This window comes from Budorcas taxicolor, chromosome 5 (assembly GCF_023091745.1).
Source record: "Budorcas taxicolor isolate Tak-1 chromosome 5, Takin1.1, whole genome shotgun sequence".
Classification (NCBI taxonomy): domain Eukaryota; kingdom Metazoa; phylum Chordata; class Mammalia; order Artiodactyla; family Bovidae; genus Budorcas; species Budorcas taxicolor.
In genome coordinates this window covers 59,602,998-59,620,786 of record NC_068914.1, presented here as the reverse complement: position 1 = coordinate 59,620,786, position 17,789 = coordinate 59,602,998, and the positions used below count along the sequence as shown (strand labels likewise).

Below are 17,789 nucleotides of genomic sequence, written 5' to 3'. Positions count from 1 at the left end.
TTGGAAAAATGGAAAACTCTACTTCAAAAGGATGCATAAACCCCACTGTTCAATGCAGTACTGTCTACAATAGCTAAGACAGGGAGGCAGCCCGTCAGCAGGCAGTTGGCTTATGAAGATGTGGTGTGTACACAAGGGAGTATTACTCAGCCATAAAAAGAATGAAATATTGCCATTTGTAGCAAGATGAATGGACCTAGAGAATATTATGCTTAGTGAAGTAAGACAAAGAAAGACAAATACCAAATGATATCACTTATATGTGGAATCTGAAAAATAACACAAATGAATACAGAACAGAAACAGGCTCACAAACATAGAAAACAGACTTGTTCGCTACCAAAGGGTGTAAGAGAGGAAAGGAGAAATTTCCCTTCCTGAAATATATCCCTTAATGACTTTTCCCTTAATAGCAAATGATTGAGTAGATGAATATGCTAACAGAAGAAATTCTACATAAGACAAATTTACAGGGATGGCATGCAGTTGTTTATGTAATTTTATAAATGATAAAATTAGAATGTACTTTATTCAGAGAGAGAAGAAGGAATTAAGAAAAGCTTTTAAAATTCTACTTACAAATGAACTGAATATACAGTGGGGTATATCTGAGGCTGAAGTAGATTTCTGCAAGAAGGAAGAAGTTAAGTTAGCTGAAATAAAATGTGTGTGAAGCTCTTGTGTACTTGGCAATTCTTATACTTCTGTGAATATTAAGCTCTGAAAGGTCAAGAACAGGCATATATTTTATACTATGCAGAAAGAGTTTGCATCACAAAAATTAAGAAGTCAGAGTCTTTGGTATTTTAAATATTTTTCCTCATTAAATATTATTGTTTTTCAACTTAAAATTTTACAGGTACCTACAGAATATTGAACAAACAGATCCAAGATCCATAAGATTTTATCACCTTGAATCAAAGATTTCTTTGATATCCTCCTCCATCTTTTATTTATATCAACTAACATATTTTTAAAAAAATTAAGAAGTTTGCCAAAAGGAAAGTTAAAAAAAAAATAAACAAACTACTACTATCCACACTTTCCAATGCCGAAGAATAGCAAGGTGGTAAAAAGAGAATTAGACGATGAGGTTATTGAGTCTGTCAAAGACCTTCTTTCCAATGAAGACTCAGCTGATGATGCTTTTAAGAAGAGTGAACTAATTGTTGATGTCCCAGAAGAGAAAGACACAGATGTTGTAGAAAGATCTGAAGTCAAAGATGAAAGACCAGCTTGGAACAGCAAGCTACAATACATCCTGGCCCAGGTTGGATTTTCTGTAGGATTAGGGAATGTGTGGCGGTTCCCATACCTCTGTCAGAAGAACGGGGGCGGTAAGTCTCTGTTTTCTGCTGTGTGTGTGTGTGTGTGTGTGTGTGTGTGTGTGATACATTGCTGAGTAAATTGCAGTTGATTATGTCAAATAGCAATCATTGCTGCAGTCTCAGTATTTTAGAAACTATGAATTCCATTGTAAAACCAGGGAGACGCCTTTGTTGAAAGTGGGTTAAGCTTTGTTTTCAGATTAGGTTTCCATAGGAGCCGATGACTTGCTATGAACACACAAGGATTGTTTAAGGTCATAGTCTCAAATTCTTTCTGTGGATCCTGTTAACATCTCTAAATTACTGCCTTTTCTAACCAGTGTTCCATTCCTTGTTCCTGTCAGTCATTCACTTTGGAGAAAATCCTCAAGTTTCTGATACAAAAGATACTGGTGAACAAGAGAGAGAATGTTCTATCCACAGTGTATTAACTCTGAATTTTAAGTTGTTTCATTCTTCAATGAAACAAAAGTTACATATAATTTACAATGATTATAGTCTTCAGTTGCCAACCAGAACTTTGTAGATCCCAGTAGAAGGAACTTAACCAGATAATTAATATAATACCAGATAGTCTTGATCCGTAGATATCAACACCTTTAAGATGCTGTAAAGAAATTAGCATTTTTGATTTCAAACAAATTATCTCCATCAGCATATTTAGCTATTTGTACATATAATTGCAAGGGTTATTTAGTGAAAACTGTCTTAAAATCAAGAAAATAAAAACATATACAAAAGAATAGATAGTTCCTATAGGATACAGGCTCAATAGTACACTTGAGTAAAACTGAACATTACCTAACATTAGGGTTATTAAATTAAAATAACTTTAATATTTGCTTTACTTTCTTTACTGTCTTTAATATATATATATATATGGAAGCTGTTAAAACAAGTGTGTTTAAATACTAAATGTTCTGTTATGTGGCATTTCAGCACATAAAGGAAGGAATGACTATTTTGGTATTTGATTCCAGTTTGTGATAGGTTTGGTGACAGGACAAAAACATGGTTTTGTTTTATTTTTTATTTGATTACCAACCTATAAATCAGTTGAAGTAATAAAACCATTCACATGTGAAATGGTTTCTTTTAGTCACTAAGATAAAAAGCTAAGGTGTCAGGTGACAAAATACGTTTAATGTCTTGCTTAGTTAATTTAACCAGGGGAAGACCAACAGGTTTGGGGAAAAGTAGCATGTGTGATGGGCTTCCCAGGTGGCGCTAGGGGTAAAGAGCCTGCCTGCCAATGCAGGACACATGAGATGTGGGTTCAATCCCTGGCTTGGGAAGATCCCTGGAGAAGGAAATGGCAATCTACTCCAGTATTCTTGCTTGGAGAATCCCATGGACAGGAGCCTGGAGGGTTATAGTCCATGGCAAGAGTAGGACATGACTGAAGCAACTTAGCCCAGCACACACAGCCTGTGTGATAAATCTGCCTGAGAGATAAGAATCAATACATGGAGTTGGTGGTACACTGCCCATCACTCCACTGAACCTGCAAGCTCCTTAGCTAGTCTTTAATATCACAGATTAATTATTTACCAAATCAGCCGCAAGCAGCTAAGTACGACCCTGCTTTATAATTCACAACAAATTATCCCATTCGCAAGATGGGCAGAAGATGAATTCTGGTTTTCAGACCTTTTGCCTTATGCACTTTATTGACCATACTCTTAAGGAAGAGGCTATCTTGGCTGAAAACTCAGGTTGCTTTCTGTTTAATACAGTATTAGTTTTGGTGGAAAACTCTAAAGGATTTCATAGTTAGTTATCAGTTAGCAAAAATGGCTCTTACTCCTTTTGTATGTAAAGAAAATCAAGATGCCCTTCCAAGAATAGTCCCCTCTCTTCTAATTACAAGTGCTAGAGAGTGATATTATAAAACACCAATGGACTTCATCATTTTGAGATGGCTGTTGGAGTTTAAAAGGTGATACTATGCATGCAGTATAGCTTTGAGCATCTAGGTATTTGACAAAACAGTCTCAATTGTATAAATCTTATTCATCATTTGAGGTACTTTATGAATAACAGAATAAAAAATAATAGACCAATATAAGTTGATCTGTCTGAAGATATTACTTAAAGCACAATGGTTAAGGTTGAGAGTGAAAGGGAGAATGTTAGTTGCTCAGTCATGTCTGATTCTTTGCCGCCCAGTGGACTGTAGCCTGCCAAGCTCCTCTGTCCAAAGGATTTCCCAGGCAAGAATTCTGAAGTGGGTAGCCATTCCCTTCTCCAGAGGATCTTCCTGACCCAGAGATCAGACCCAGCTCTCCCGCACTGTAGGCAGATTCTTTACCATCTGAGTGACCAGGGTAGCTCTGGTTAAGTTTAGTAAGTGTTATAATATGGAGGTTCTTACCTGGTGGCTCAGACAGTAAAGTGTCTGCCTGCAGTGCGGGAGACCCGGGTTCGATCCCTGGGTTGGGAAGATCCTCTAGAGAAGGAAATGGCAACCCACTCCAGTACTCTTGCCTGGGAAATTCCATGGACTGAGGAGCCTGGTGGGCTACAGTCCATGGGGTCACAAAGAATACTTTCACTTTCATAATAAAGAAACGAGCAGCTCAGGTTTTGAAGCCAATTTGACTATGAAGCCTGGCTCTTTCCCTCACTATACAGGTGATCTTTCACAAGTTAACTTACTATTTCTGGCTTCATTTCCACACCTGTAAAAAGAGGGTAATAATTGTGTTTGCCGCTGCTAAGTCACTTCAGTCGTGTCCGACTCTGTGCGACCCCATAGACGGCAGCCCACCAGGCTCTGCCGTCCCTGGGATTCTCCAGGCAAGAACACTGGAGTGGGTTGCCATTTCCTTCTCCAATGCATGAAAGTGGAAAGTGAAAATTGAAGTCGCTCAGTCAGTGTCCGACCCTCAGCGACCCCATGGACTGCAGTCTTCCAGGCTCCTCCGTCTATGGGATTTTCCAGGCAAGAGTACTGGAGTGGGGTGGCATTACCTTCTCCAATAATTGTGCTTACCGCACTGGATTCTTGTAAGGAATAAATGAGTGACTACATATAACATGGATAGAAGTGTGCCCCGCAAGTAGTAAATGCTCAGTTGTATTTTGACTAGGACTTTTTTAATTTCCAGGACTGTAGAGTAATTTGAGTCAGAAGAAATGGAGAGGTATCTAATAACATGTCATGTGCACATAACTGAGAAAATGTTCCCAATGAGTCCAGTCTTCATTCATTCTCTTTTTTTTCTCCTACTCATTCACACATGCATAAACCTATTCACACCCCAGGATTTCATCCAGGTGTTAAAGTGCATTTTCAGTCCTTCAGGAAACATTCTCAGGTCATTAGTGCCTGAATGCTCTTAGTCATCTTAGGGTCTGAATTTTGATAATTCTGTTTTATAATCTCATGCATCGATGCTTTATATTACATCCTCCTTTGTTGAATCAACTCATGTCTCAAAGTGTGAAAATCAGCTGTAAGAGAGTAGAGATTTTCTACCAACCACCATATTAAAGGAAATTCTTATACATGGAAAGTAATTAAGAGGTATATAGACACTGAGATAAATGACTTGAAAAAAAATCATTAATACTTACTTCTTCAACAGAAAAGGTACCAAAACAATTTGAACAACTTCCAAAATCTATTCAATACCATTAACATTTTCTTTTTAATAAGAGAAATAAAATGAATGGCCTCCTCTTTAAAAAGGGCATTAGTCCCCTCTTGGTAGTATCTGGTTGGAAAAAACTCCAGATATGAAATTTGAATGTAGCAAGTTCATTTTAAAGGTTATCAATGAATAATTTGCTTATGTTTTCTCATTTAGATATGAGTACAGTTTTCATATTAGACCTTATCAATAATAGAGTCTAATATTAAAATTGTCAATTGATTTAGTACATTTTTAAGTCACTGGGCATATGTCTTAAGTTGAGATTTAGCTGTAAAATAATATGTATATATATTTAAGTATGAAAACTTCACTATGAAAAAATAGCACATATATTTTATAATAGCTATTAATTATCTCTTTTAAAAAATTAGTGTTCAGTCAGTTCAGTTCAGTCGCTCAGTCGTGTCCGACTCTTTGCGACCCCATGAATCGCAGCCTTCCTGTCCATCACCAACTTCCGGAGTTCACCCGAACTCATGTCCATAGGGTCGTTGATGCCATCCAGCCATCTCATCCTCGGTCGTCCCCTTCTCCTCCTGCCCCCAATCCCTCCCAGCATCAGGGTCTTTTCCAGTGAGTCAGCTCTTCCATGAGGTGGCCAAAGTATTGGAGTTTCAGCTTTAGCATCATTCCTTCCAATGAACACCCAGGACTGATCTCCCTTAGAATGGACTGGTTGGATCTCGTTGCAGTCCAGGGGACTCTCAAGAGTCTTCTCCAACACCACAGTTCAAAAGCATCAATTCTTTGGCACTCAGCTTTCTTTACAGTCCAACTCTCATATCCATACCTGACCACTGGAAAAACCATAGCCTTGACTAAACAGACCTTTGTTGGCAAAGTAATGTCTCTGCTTTTTAATACGCTGTCTAGGTTTCTTTCCAAGGGGCAAGTGTCTTTTAATTTCATGGCTGCCATCACCATCTGCAGTGATTTTGTTGTTACCTACCCCTTAACAGAATTTTGGAAAACCAAAAATTACTCATTTCCCAAAGTGAACTTTTTCCTATAACATATATATGGAAAAAAATGCCATTTGTGGTAGATGTTCTTTTTCTTTTTTCTTCTCTTTCAGTCTAAGCAGGCATTTCTTCTTCCCTGTTGTTATAGAAAAGTCAGTTTAATGTAACATCTCATTCATTTTGATGTATCAGATTTGAAATGCATGATTTAGATGAGTTTGAGTAAAATTTAATAAATGACTTCCTTAACATTTTGTGAATAAGACTGCCAGGAGCCTTTGAAACCTATTTAAGAAGATGTTTTAAGGAATCAATTATTTTTACAAAAAGTAAATTTGTCTTACCCTTTCAGTAAAATGAAACTAAAGCTATTCATTGATATCCTTACTTTTTTCATAATTATTTTTTATCAGAAACTCTTGGTAGCAGTCAAATTCAGGTTTCAAATACTGGAAGCTTAAGGTAATGAAATTGCATTTTCTTTAAAGTCTTTTATAATTATACTTACGGAAGTTAAAATGCCATCTTTCATGAGATAATCAGAATTAGTGTACTCTCTACTGTGGCTGTTGAAAATATAATCTATTTCATTTGTTCTTCTCTCTATAGGTGCCTATCTTTTGCCATATTTAATACTACTCCTGGTAATAGGTATTCCTCTTTTCTTCCTGGAACTTTCTGTGGGTCAGAGAATTCGGCGAGGAAGCATTGGTGTGTGGAATTACATAAGTCCTCAACTGGGAGGGATTGGATTTGCAAGTTGTGTTGTAAGTTTCCTGGTATGGTATATGCCATATAACTTTTTACAGGGTTTGTAATTGTATAGTCTTAAGTTAAATGCAACCTTGGAGTGTGTATTCTCTACTCAACTCTTTAATCACGTATTAAAAAAAACGCTACTGGAGCTTGCACTAATACCCAAAATATGCTGTAATGTGAATGTAGTATAATCTTGTTAATGCATTTTCTTAAGGCCTATGAGAGTCATCATTTTAGAAAAGATAATGTGTTTCAATTAAAATTTAAAAAGTTTTTTAAAAATATTAAGTGGGCTTTGATGCATTTCATCTCATTGTTTCAAAGGCAGGGGCAGGAGAATTTTAATGTAATCGCACTATTTTATTTTGCAGGTATGCTTTTTTGTGGCTCTCTACTACAATGTCATCATTGGCTGGAGTCTGTTTTATTTTTCTCAATCTTTTCAGCAGCCTCTGCCTTGGGATCAGTGTCCTTTGGTGAAGAATGCTTCACACACTTGTAAGATATCTACAATGTAGAGTTTTTGTATCTAAAGATCATAAAGTTAGTAAAGTCAGGAGCTTTCAAGATATTTTTTTTCTAAAATCTTTCGAAGTTATTATAACAAACTTTCCTTGACATACTCAGAAAGATAGATGTTTGGCATCATTTATTTAGCTCTTTATTTTATTGTGTTATTTTATAAGTTATTTTATTGTGCCCCAGGATGTTAGGATAAAAAATTATCAGCCTTCACTTACAAACTTAGACAATATTTTATTTTGTTCATCTTCATTGATGTCTTACATTTGCATTAAAATAAAAAGAGGAGAAAAAAATATTTTAGATTGAAGAAATTGTTATGTCTTTGGTTCTCTTGTTCTATGTTTTTCTTATCTTTTAATTTTATATCCTAGAATATAAAGAATAATTCTGTAGCACTGTCTGGTAAATATCAAATATAACATACATATGTAGTCTAAAATGTCCTTAGTAGCCATATTTACAAAAAGTAAAAAGGGACAGATGAAATATTTTATTTAACCCAATATATCTAATATATTAATATTCTAACATAAAATTAATGTAAAATAGTAATGTAATAATTTACATTGTTTTTCTCATACTAAGTCTCCAAAAATCCCTTTGTATTTTATGTTTACAGCACAAGTCACTTGAGACTAGCTCCAGTTCTAAGGTCACATATGTGAAGCAGCTAGCATTTTTGATGGTTCTGCCCCCAGGAAGTCAATCAGATAATTTTGGGGGCAAAAGGGGCTATAAAACTCATATATTTTAATCACCTTGATAAAAGCTTGTGCTTTTACCCTCGGTCTTGTTTGACTCTTTGTGACACTTTGTACTATATAGCCCTCCAGGCTCCTCTGTCCATGGGATCTTCCAGGCATGAATACTGGGGTGGGTTGCCATTTCCTCCTCTAGGGGATCTAACCTAGGGGAACCCCATCTCCTGTGTCTCCTGTATTGCAGGCAGATTCTTTACTTGCTGAACCATCAGGAAAGCCCCTGATAAAACACTCACACATTCCTATTTTAGAAGTGTGTAACAAGATAATCATCAATGAGGATTCGTGTTTGTTGATTTTTTTTTCCCCATATTTTTGCACAGGGGATTTCATTGTGGATTTAAATGCTTCTGTAGAATAGTAGTACTTTTCTAGGAAATGTTAAGAATTGATTTACAGGCTTACTGGGGGAAAAAAATAGCCTCGTTACTCTTTCTTATCTGAAATGATTGTGTTACCTTTCTTTCTACAGTTGTAGAGCCAGAATGTGAAAAAAGTTCCGCCACTACCTATTATTGGTACAGAGAAGCACTGAATATTTCCAGCTCCATTTCTGAAAGTGGTGGCTTAAACTGGAAGATGACCATCTGCTTGCTGGCTGCCTGGGTTGTGGTGTGCTTGGCTATGATCAAAGGCATTCAGTCTTCTGGAAAAGTTAGTATGTCAGAGCCCCTCCTGCTTCTGCTAAACATCTAATCGCCATTCCTGGGAACTGTTCCCACCCCCGGCCCCTTTGAACCCCATATAAATAAATCTGTCTGAGCAAGCTGCAAGTAACACTTCAATCTAGGCAGTTAATTAAAGACTGGTAAAAAGTGGTGTTTTTTTAAAAAATGTATTTAGACCAAGGAAAGGACACAAATAAAGATGTAAGTTTTTTTTTTTAATAATGAAATCTAAAGCCGTTTATAATCTTCCCCTCTTCTATCAAGATCTGTTTTGAACTTTTTTGTCAACACTTAACCATCCTTTCTTTTTGCTGGTATTCAGCTGAACCTAATGTTTTAGTTGTCTGATTAGTTCACGGAAATTGGGAAATATAGTAGAATAAAGAACTTGTTTATGTTATTTGTGTTATATCATTTTTTTTTCTCTGCTATAGGTGCTCTAGGGAATAGTTGCTTACAAGATTTTAAAAGTTCATTAGGGAGTGTTTCTTAAAAATCTGAACATTAGGTAGTTACAATAATCTCAACAAGAAACTTAGAGTAATATAAAAGACTAAAGGGCATGTGGCCGTGGCAAATGGAGAATCTTATGAGACTGTGGTTGAGAAAGACATGAAGTGAGTTCTAGATACCCTAGGAAGTCAATCAGATAATTTTTTAAAAGGATGTATTAGGAAAGTAATTGTTATTCACTATTTGCTTTCATAGTACATTCCCCCCTCCCCATTGCCATTGTTTTAAAGCTCTCTTTTTGTCTGGATCACAGCAGGAATTAATTTTGGTTCTTCTCTCTGCCCTGTAACAATCCATCTCTGTTGTTTTTTCTTTCCCAAGTATAGATCTGATCATGTATCTTTCCAGGTCAATATATTGCCACTTACCATCATATACTAATAAGAGTGGGAATAATTGTATTAATATAGCAGCAGTAGTAAAGCAGCAGCAGCAGTAATAGTGGTAATAAATGACGATGAAGATGATTCTGACAATGACCAGAGCAAGAACAATAACAGAAACCAATATTTATTACATATTTACTTTGTAGTAGGCACTATGAAAAGTGCTTTGATATACTTTATCCCATTTAAATCTGAAAAAAAAAAAACCCAAAACAAAAACCTCTAAGAAGTAATTGCTACTCTCAGACCTGCTTTACAGATAAAAAACAAGTTTGTGAAAACAGGTAACTAGCCCAAAGAATAATGTTTAGTAAATGTTGGTACCTGGAGTCAAAACTAGCTCTGTCTAAAGCTAATGCCCACACTATTGAATTGCAATGCTATACCGTCTCTCGCTGTGACAGCTTTCCCCCACTAAATAGTGAACTCTTTTAGGCAAAGTGTGTGTACCTCATCTTTGCTTCCTGTTGGTTCATATTTAATTAGAAATGTTTGACAGTTTTTACAGCTTGTAAATCACAGCTGATTTTATGTTTCACTTCCTAATGGAACTTCTTTACTGTTTTCCTTTGCAGAAATGAATATGGTAGATAACACACCTAATATTTTTTGGTCTTTTATAAATGTTAGTGTATTCTGTGATTAAATAAGTTCAATTAGTTGGTTCCACTTGGTGTGTCTTGTATAATGTCACAGACCTAATATAGTCAGGTTTTAAATAAAAGGATAGATTCCTAAGCCAAATCTAACCACATTTATAGGCTTCCTAAGATAAGTCATTTGATAGAATAAGAACCGACTGTGGCCAGCCAGGGAAGTCCAAACATCCCTCTGCTCAAGTCTTAATACCACATTTTATTTTTTCTTTGTCTGAGTATGTGTCTTATCATTTAAAGAAAATACTCATACTTTTCTCATCACATATTTGGGACTTTTTCTTATGTAAAATAACTTTTCTAGAAAATCCAATACAATTTCTAGACTATATGTGATTTATTATTTCAATGAGAAGGCTTAGGGAGAGGCTAGCTTTTCAGGAGATTTTGAAGAAAAAATTTAGTAGGCACAGATAAGAGAAAGCTATAAGTAATATGAACAAAGTTATGAAAGTCTAAATGTATATTTTCTCATCCTGAAGCAATGAGCTGAATAAAATAAGAAATTTATTAGGAATATATGTAAAGCTCTGTTTGTCTGCCAAACAAAAAAGCCTCTGAATAAACACACCAATGCAGTATAGAGAAATATGGTTTAAGGATAATGAAGTTTAAGGTTAATATGTGGAGAAAAAAACAACTAAGAGTATTTAGCAGCTAGACGTCTTTGCCAACACACACACATACACAAACAGAATGCTAATGTCAAACTGCATGAATTAAGACAGGAATATGACAGTCTTATTCTCCTTTAGGTCAGGTAGGCACAAGTCAATTGAATTACACCTGTAATACTGGATTTTTACCAAAATCCTTATTTTCTCCTTTGTTATGGAGAAGAGTTATCTTAGCTTCTTAATCACAATCTTCAAGTAGTTGAAGAAAAACGAATAAGCCTTACTTATCCCGTGTCGTCACATGGTCAAATCCTGGGGATTATGGAGAGTGGTGGGGTGGTGGTGACTCTTCAAGGAAAGGAAGATCTTTCGGGAATCAAGCCTGCTAACAATAAAATTAGTTGTCTGCAGTGGTAGAAACTTGGCACTAGCGGAGGTGGTCCAATGGAGGTTGTATGGCTGCATGTCCTTTGTTGGGTCCTCTGTGACAGGGATGCCTGCCTCCAGGGAGATGGATAGAAATGAGAAGCTCCAGGCTTTCTTTATCTCTAAAGGTAATGTTTCCTATTGGTACTGCTTTGCTATCAGGACTACTACTGTGCCAAGTAAACACTCTGCATACATTAGCTTGTTTAATCTATCAACCAGATGATTTACATGCTCATTTCTCCATTTGACTGGGAAGTTAAGCTTAGGAAGAATAAATAGAATTAAACAACTGGTAAGTAGCAGAGCTAGAACTGGGCTATGAAATCCTCAGAGAGAATGACTGTCTGAAGGTGTGTTTAAACATTTTAACATAAAAAAAGAGAAAAACAACTAAATGATTTCATATGTTTACTGTTTTTTCATAGTTGAGTAGCACCCCACTCCAGTACTCTTGTCTGGAAAATCCCATGGATGGAGGAGCCTGATAGGCTGCAGTCCATGGGGTCGCTAAGAGTCGGAAAGGACTGAGCGACTTCACTTTCACTTTTCACTTTCATGCATTGGAGAAGGCAATGGCAACCCACTCCAGTGTTCTTGCCTGGAGAATCTCAGGGACAGGGGAGCCTGGTGGGCTGCCGTCTATGGGGTCGCACAGAGTCGGACACAACTGAAGTGACTTAGCAGCAGCAGCAGCAGCAGAATGAAAGTATTTTCATGTAACATTTTGATTTGTAAACTTATCTCTTTTATTGAATGTCCTTGCTGTGAAAGGCTGTTCAGTTTTGGAATTCTCCAGGCCGGTACTCTTGCCTGGAAAATCCCATGGACGGAGGAGCCTGGTAGGCTGAAGTCCATGGGGTTGCGAAGAGTTGGACACGACTGAGCGACTTCACTTTCGTACATTGGAGAAGGAAATGGCAACCCACTCAAGTGTTCTTGCCTGGAGAATCCCAGGGACAGGGGAGCCTGGTGGGCTGCCATCTATGGGGTCGCACAGAGTCAGACACGACTGAAGCGAAGCAGCAGCAGCAGCAGCAGCAGGCCATAATAGTGGAGTGGGTAGCCTTTCCCTTCTCCAGGGGATCTTCCCAACCCAGTGATCAAACCCAAGTCTCCCACATTGCAGGTGGATTCTTTACTAGCTGAGCCACAAGGGAAGCACTTTTAAGGCCCAGGGAGTGTTCCCAGCCAAACATATTTCATTGTTTTAGTTCCCAGTTCTTAAGAAAAATACTTAAGAGTCATTCATGTACTCACTGAACTCATATTTATTGAGCCCCTACTATGTGCTGGGCACTGATCTAAGTCTGGAAGTGCAGTGGTGAACAAGGCAGACAAAATACCTGTCCTCATGGAATGTCCGTTCTAGTGGAAGAGGCAGGTAATAAATCATAAAATATTAACAGGTAACAATGCAAAAAATAAGGAAAAAGTGCTTGAGGGGTAGCATTTTCCATATAGTCAATTAGACAGAATTTAAACTATTTTTAATAATACGCAACTGGCAATTTTAGTATTCCGAGACTCATTAAATGAGAAGAATTTGTGTTTAAAAACACAAAATGGATACCTCTGTAAAATACTGACGTAAGGTGCATCTTTAAATCTCAGAATTAATAAGTAAATATTTAATAAGTAAATAATAAGTAATAAGTAAATATGTAATAAGTAAATAATAAGTAAAATAATATTTAATAAGTAAATATTTTATTCTTTAATATAAATATTTAATAAGTAAAGCTTTTCTTTATTAAAATAATAATTCAATAAGTAAATATTTAATAAGTAAATATTTTATTCTTTTACCTGCTCACAGAAGAAGAAAATTCAGGTGTGACCTACCTAACACTGCTTAAATGTTTTCATGTTTAAAATCTTGACTGTCACTTTTCTTTATGTTATATCCAACATGAAAGCTTTGTGTTCGTTTTTGGATGAAACTAAGCTAGAATCTTATCACTGAAGCCAGATGAGTATCTTTAAGAGCTCAAATACTTGCTGAATTAATAAATGAAGCTTGAATTGTCTGATCATATAATTAGCACACCATTTTTAAGTACTATAGAATAAAGGTGAGGGTTTTCTTTTTTTTAGAGAATGTGTACAGAAAGGAAAATTTCTTAGGAATTGGCTCTTAATGTACAATATATTTGAGTATCAAAGAATATGCAAAGGATAATGGGTCACCCCACCTTTATTCACATAGAACTTACAACTTAATGGGTGAGACAAGATAATTACAGCAGAATACATGCAGTAAAGGGTTGCCAATAATAAGCGCATGATAGCACAGAGGCAGCCACTGAAGTTAACCTGGATTTGGGGGAGGGCTTCACAGAGGGGGTAGATTTGGGGCTAGAGTTTGATGGCTGAAGAAGAGTTCACCAGAAAGTTCAGAGAGAAGACACCAGAGGCATGGAAAACAGCATGTACAAAGCCCAAAGACTGCTCAGTAACCCTGTGTGCCTTCCATACAGTTTGTGCAGCTTGTGGGAGGTGAGGCTTGAAAGGTTTAGTTGACTGCAGGAATTAAAGCATGGACACTGGTAAAATGGCTGGCTGTTATTTACCAAACAGTGTGAAGTATTTGAGGGTTTTTAGCAGTTCATTAACACCATCAGATCTTTAGAAAGATCATTCTGGTAGTAGTGTGGGTGATGAATTTCCGAGATGGAGAGGAGAGCCGGCAGGGAAAATCTAGAGGCAAAACGAGCAGGAAGCTGATAGTGAAGTGACACGTCATTGTTGAAAGCAAAGGGGCTTGCGTGAAATTTGGAGTCAGTTTGGAATCAGTTGGTTATGGGATGTGGAAAAAGAACCATATTCTGGTGATTTAGAGTTGTTTAGTATGGGCAAATATAGCTCCAGGAAGAATCATTTACTTTGTTAGCTTCTAATTTGAAATTATGTTAAAAACATACCAAGGTATATCATATCAATTAGAAAAAAATCATTACCAAACTATCCGGATTATTTTATTTTGCAGCCTTTATCTTCACTTTTAAAATAAATGGGCGAATAGAAGTCCTGTTGTCACTTTGTTGTTGTTTAGTCACTCATTCAGGTCTGACTCTTTTGTGACCCCATGTAGCCCACCAGACTCCTCTGTCCATGGGATTTCCCAGGCAAGAATACTGGAGTGGGTTGCCAAAGGTACCAAATTTGAGTTCTGTTAAAAAAAAGACAACAACGAAAAGATAGACTGTTGTGCAGAAGTGAATCCACCCTTCTAGTTAGCTTCAAGATTTGAAAGAAGAACCATAAAAGGAATAGCTGCAATTCAAATGAGACCAAGGCTACTTGAATAGATATCGTAGACCCACAGATTTAAAGATGCTGAAAGTAGGCAGAAAGAATGAAACGTACTCCATCTTAAAGCATTCTGATTTTTAAAAAGCAAGAAATGTGGATGAATGGATGCAATTTAAAATTTAGACCATTCTGAGTTGATTGAAAATTATATTTCTTTATAATTAGAATATAATTACTTTTAGAGAAATATAGGTTCCTAATTATGCAGAGATTTTATTTGTAATATTTTTAATAATATTGAAATACAGTTACAAAGTATACAGAATAGAAGTGCAAATGATTATGCTGACTTCTTTGTTGTCTGCCTACAATTATTATAGGATTCAGTATCTCTGACCTGCCTGAGTTACCCTCTGCTATGGCAGTTTTTAACTTTTTTCCTCCATTCTTCTCACCTTCCCTCTAATCCTTCTCCCACAGATACATATCATATACCTAATATGTGTTAACAACTCTGTTAGATGTTTGGAATTTGGTAGCGAGCAAGAGAGAAAAGTCCTTGCCTTCACAGAGCTTATATTTCAGTAAAGGAGACTGAAAATTAACAAGTAAACACAGATGACAATTTCAGCAGTATTAAGTGCTGTCAAACCAAATCAAAGTAATATCATTGAAGGTTCATGGGACATTGGGACGGGCATTTGGGGACCTATTGGATGGGAAAAAAAGTCTTATTCTGAGTGTTCTATGAAGATTTGCAAAGATGAAGATGAGAGCTTGGCTTCCTTCAGGGCTGGAGCTCAGGGAGGAGTGGGAGGGCAGGCAGGTAGGCAGCCTAGTGTAAGGCTTTGGAGGACAGAGCCATTTGCATTTTATTCCTACTGTATTCGATTTCTGGAGAGCATGTAAGCAGGGAATGCAACAGGCTGGGTAGTAGTCTGGAAGCCAGGAAATTAGAAAGCCTGCAGGACTACTTCTGGATGTCTGACTTTAACGCCTGTTGGGTGGTGGGGGCAGCTTTGGGGGAAACCCAGGATTTTAGGAACCACATGGAGATGTCAAGGAGGCGGCACATGTCTGCTTAGGACAGTCGCTTTTCTGTGATAACATTTGTTTAATGATGAAGACTTCTGAGGTGGAAAGTAAGACCTTTACTCCATTATTCAAGTTCTGTAGGAGCCTTAACAGGGACCACTGTCTAGAAGGTTTACAGAATTACCACGGAGCTTTGCTTATTTTTTTTTTAAAAGGACTTTTGCTATCTAAAACTATAAAGTAGGTACTTGTTGAGGAGTTAGTGTCCTTTTGTTTCTCTTAAATACTGCCTGTTTGGGAACTGTGTGAACTGTGAGGAATCAACACTATCCAAGTTGCATCACACCTATGGACTTTCTTAAAGGAGGTTAAATAAGGACGATTTCCCATTTTTCATTATATTCCAAATAGATCTTAATGAATCACACCACATCAAAGCTAATAAGCCATTCTGCTATGATGACTAAACAATGTACTAATCGTATTAATTATTATAAAGGGGTTATTTTCACAGTATGAAGATAAAAAGTGAAAGTGTTAGTCACTCAGTTGTGTTGAACTCTTTGCAACTCCATGGACTGCAGCCCACCAGACTCCTGTCCATGGAATTTTCCAGGCAAGAATACTGGAGTGGGTAGCCATTCCCTTCTCCAGGGAATCTTACTGACCCAGGGATCAAATCCAGGTCTCCTGCATTGCAGGCAGATTCCTTACCATCTGAGCCACCAGGAAAGTCCAGTATAGAGCAGCACAAATAATCTTCAAGTATGAGAAAGAATATAGTTGTTAGTGCGTCTCACCTATTTTCGTCTTTCTTTGCAGATCATGTATTTTAGTTCTCTGTTCCCGTATGTGGTACTTATATGCTTCCTAATCAGAGCACTCCTTTTAAATGGTTCAGTTGATGGCATCCGTCACATGTTTACCCCTGAGGTATGTACTGTATTTCCAGTTAAAGCTTGTGATCACAAAAGTTTTATGTTGTCAAAATATTCCCACAGTTAAATTTAAGGGATAATTGTTCAAACCTATGTACAACAATGTGCACTAAACTATTAAACTGTAACTGTTATGTTAACCAGCCTAGTAAAACCAAGACTTTTAGATATCTATAATTATATCCAACTCTCTCCAATTTTAAATGTCCCACTTTATCCAGAGTAAGTTTCACTATTTAAACTTCAGAAATTCCTCTTTTACAATAAATTAACTTCCCATTTTTACACCAGTACAGTTTAGAACTTATCAATCTTTACACTTCCTCTTCTATTTCAGTGGTTTTTAACCTTTTGTGACATGGACTCCTTCGGGGGAAAAAAAACAAACAAACTGATAATAGGATCTCCTTACCAGAAAAAATAATGAACATATTAATTTGCTTAGTGTCTTAGGAGGTTGACAGAATGCCTAAAGTCCATGGACCCAGATTAAGAATGCTGTTGTACTCGAAATCCAGTCTTAGAAAAAATTCAAGGTTTCTTGTTCTGTTTTGAGGTTTTGTATTTTCTCGAATAGTATTTATATTAGTGTGTTTGGGAACTTCTGTAATTTTTATAAATGCATATGCATTTCAGGAAAATTCCATTAGGTTTCCTAAAAGGCTCAGAACTTAAACTCTGTCATTCAGCTTAGAGCTGACCTCAATGTAGGGCTCATTGAGACTTGTCATGTTAGTTTGATAGGAAACAGTCAGAAACATATTTGAGGTGCATATAGATTTTGGATATTCACTGAAATGAAATCATACTTCAATTAGTGTGCTAACACTATCATAATCAGACAATGAGTTATAAAGACACAATCTCAATTTGGTTCAGAAATTGGAAGTTGTCTGAGGGATGACTGCACCATGCATCGTGCTGAGAGACTTGGGGATAAGATTTTAGCCTCCCTGAAACTGGCACTCCTGGCAGCTGCCTTGGTACTGTGAAAAAGAGGCTGTGTTTTTTGAGTATCTGGTACCAAGTGGGGTTCTGTTCATTCTCAAGTAGCAAAAATGTTGACATTGTGATCTGCTTCTCTTCTATTGTTCAAAAGTCCTGTAGGGTTGTTGGAATTTCTCAGTGAACAATTAGTTCACATTTATGAATTTCAGCTGTATTATCATTTAAATGATCCACAAATGGGCCATACTTAGTGACCACAAATATTTATTTTTTTACAATATAGAAAAAAAAGTTTTCTGAGTTTAAAACAACTAGCTTTGGTGTGGATTCCTGGAATATTGCGTTTCTCTAAG

The 17,789-nt window shown here is 36.7% G+C and overlaps 1 protein-coding gene across 1 annotated transcript in view; it reads left to right on the top strand.

Moving 5' to 3' along the window:
* Positions 1 to 1,048: 1,048 nt before the first annotated feature.
* SLC6A15 (solute carrier family 6 member 15) overlaps positions 1,049 to 17,789 on the top strand; it is a 30,175-nt gene continuing 13,434 nt past the window's right edge. The window contains exons 1-5 of the mRNA XM_052640958.1: positions 1,049 to 1,337; positions 6,559 to 6,716; positions 7,080 to 7,206; positions 8,467 to 8,648; positions 16,373 to 16,483. Coding sequence (XP_052496918.1) covers positions 1,049 to 1,337; positions 6,559 to 6,716; positions 7,080 to 7,206; positions 8,467 to 8,648; positions 16,373 to 16,483 — 867 coding nt within the window. The remainder of the gene's footprint in view (positions 1,338 to 6,558; positions 6,717 to 7,079; positions 7,207 to 8,466; positions 8,649 to 16,372; positions 16,484 to 17,789) is intronic.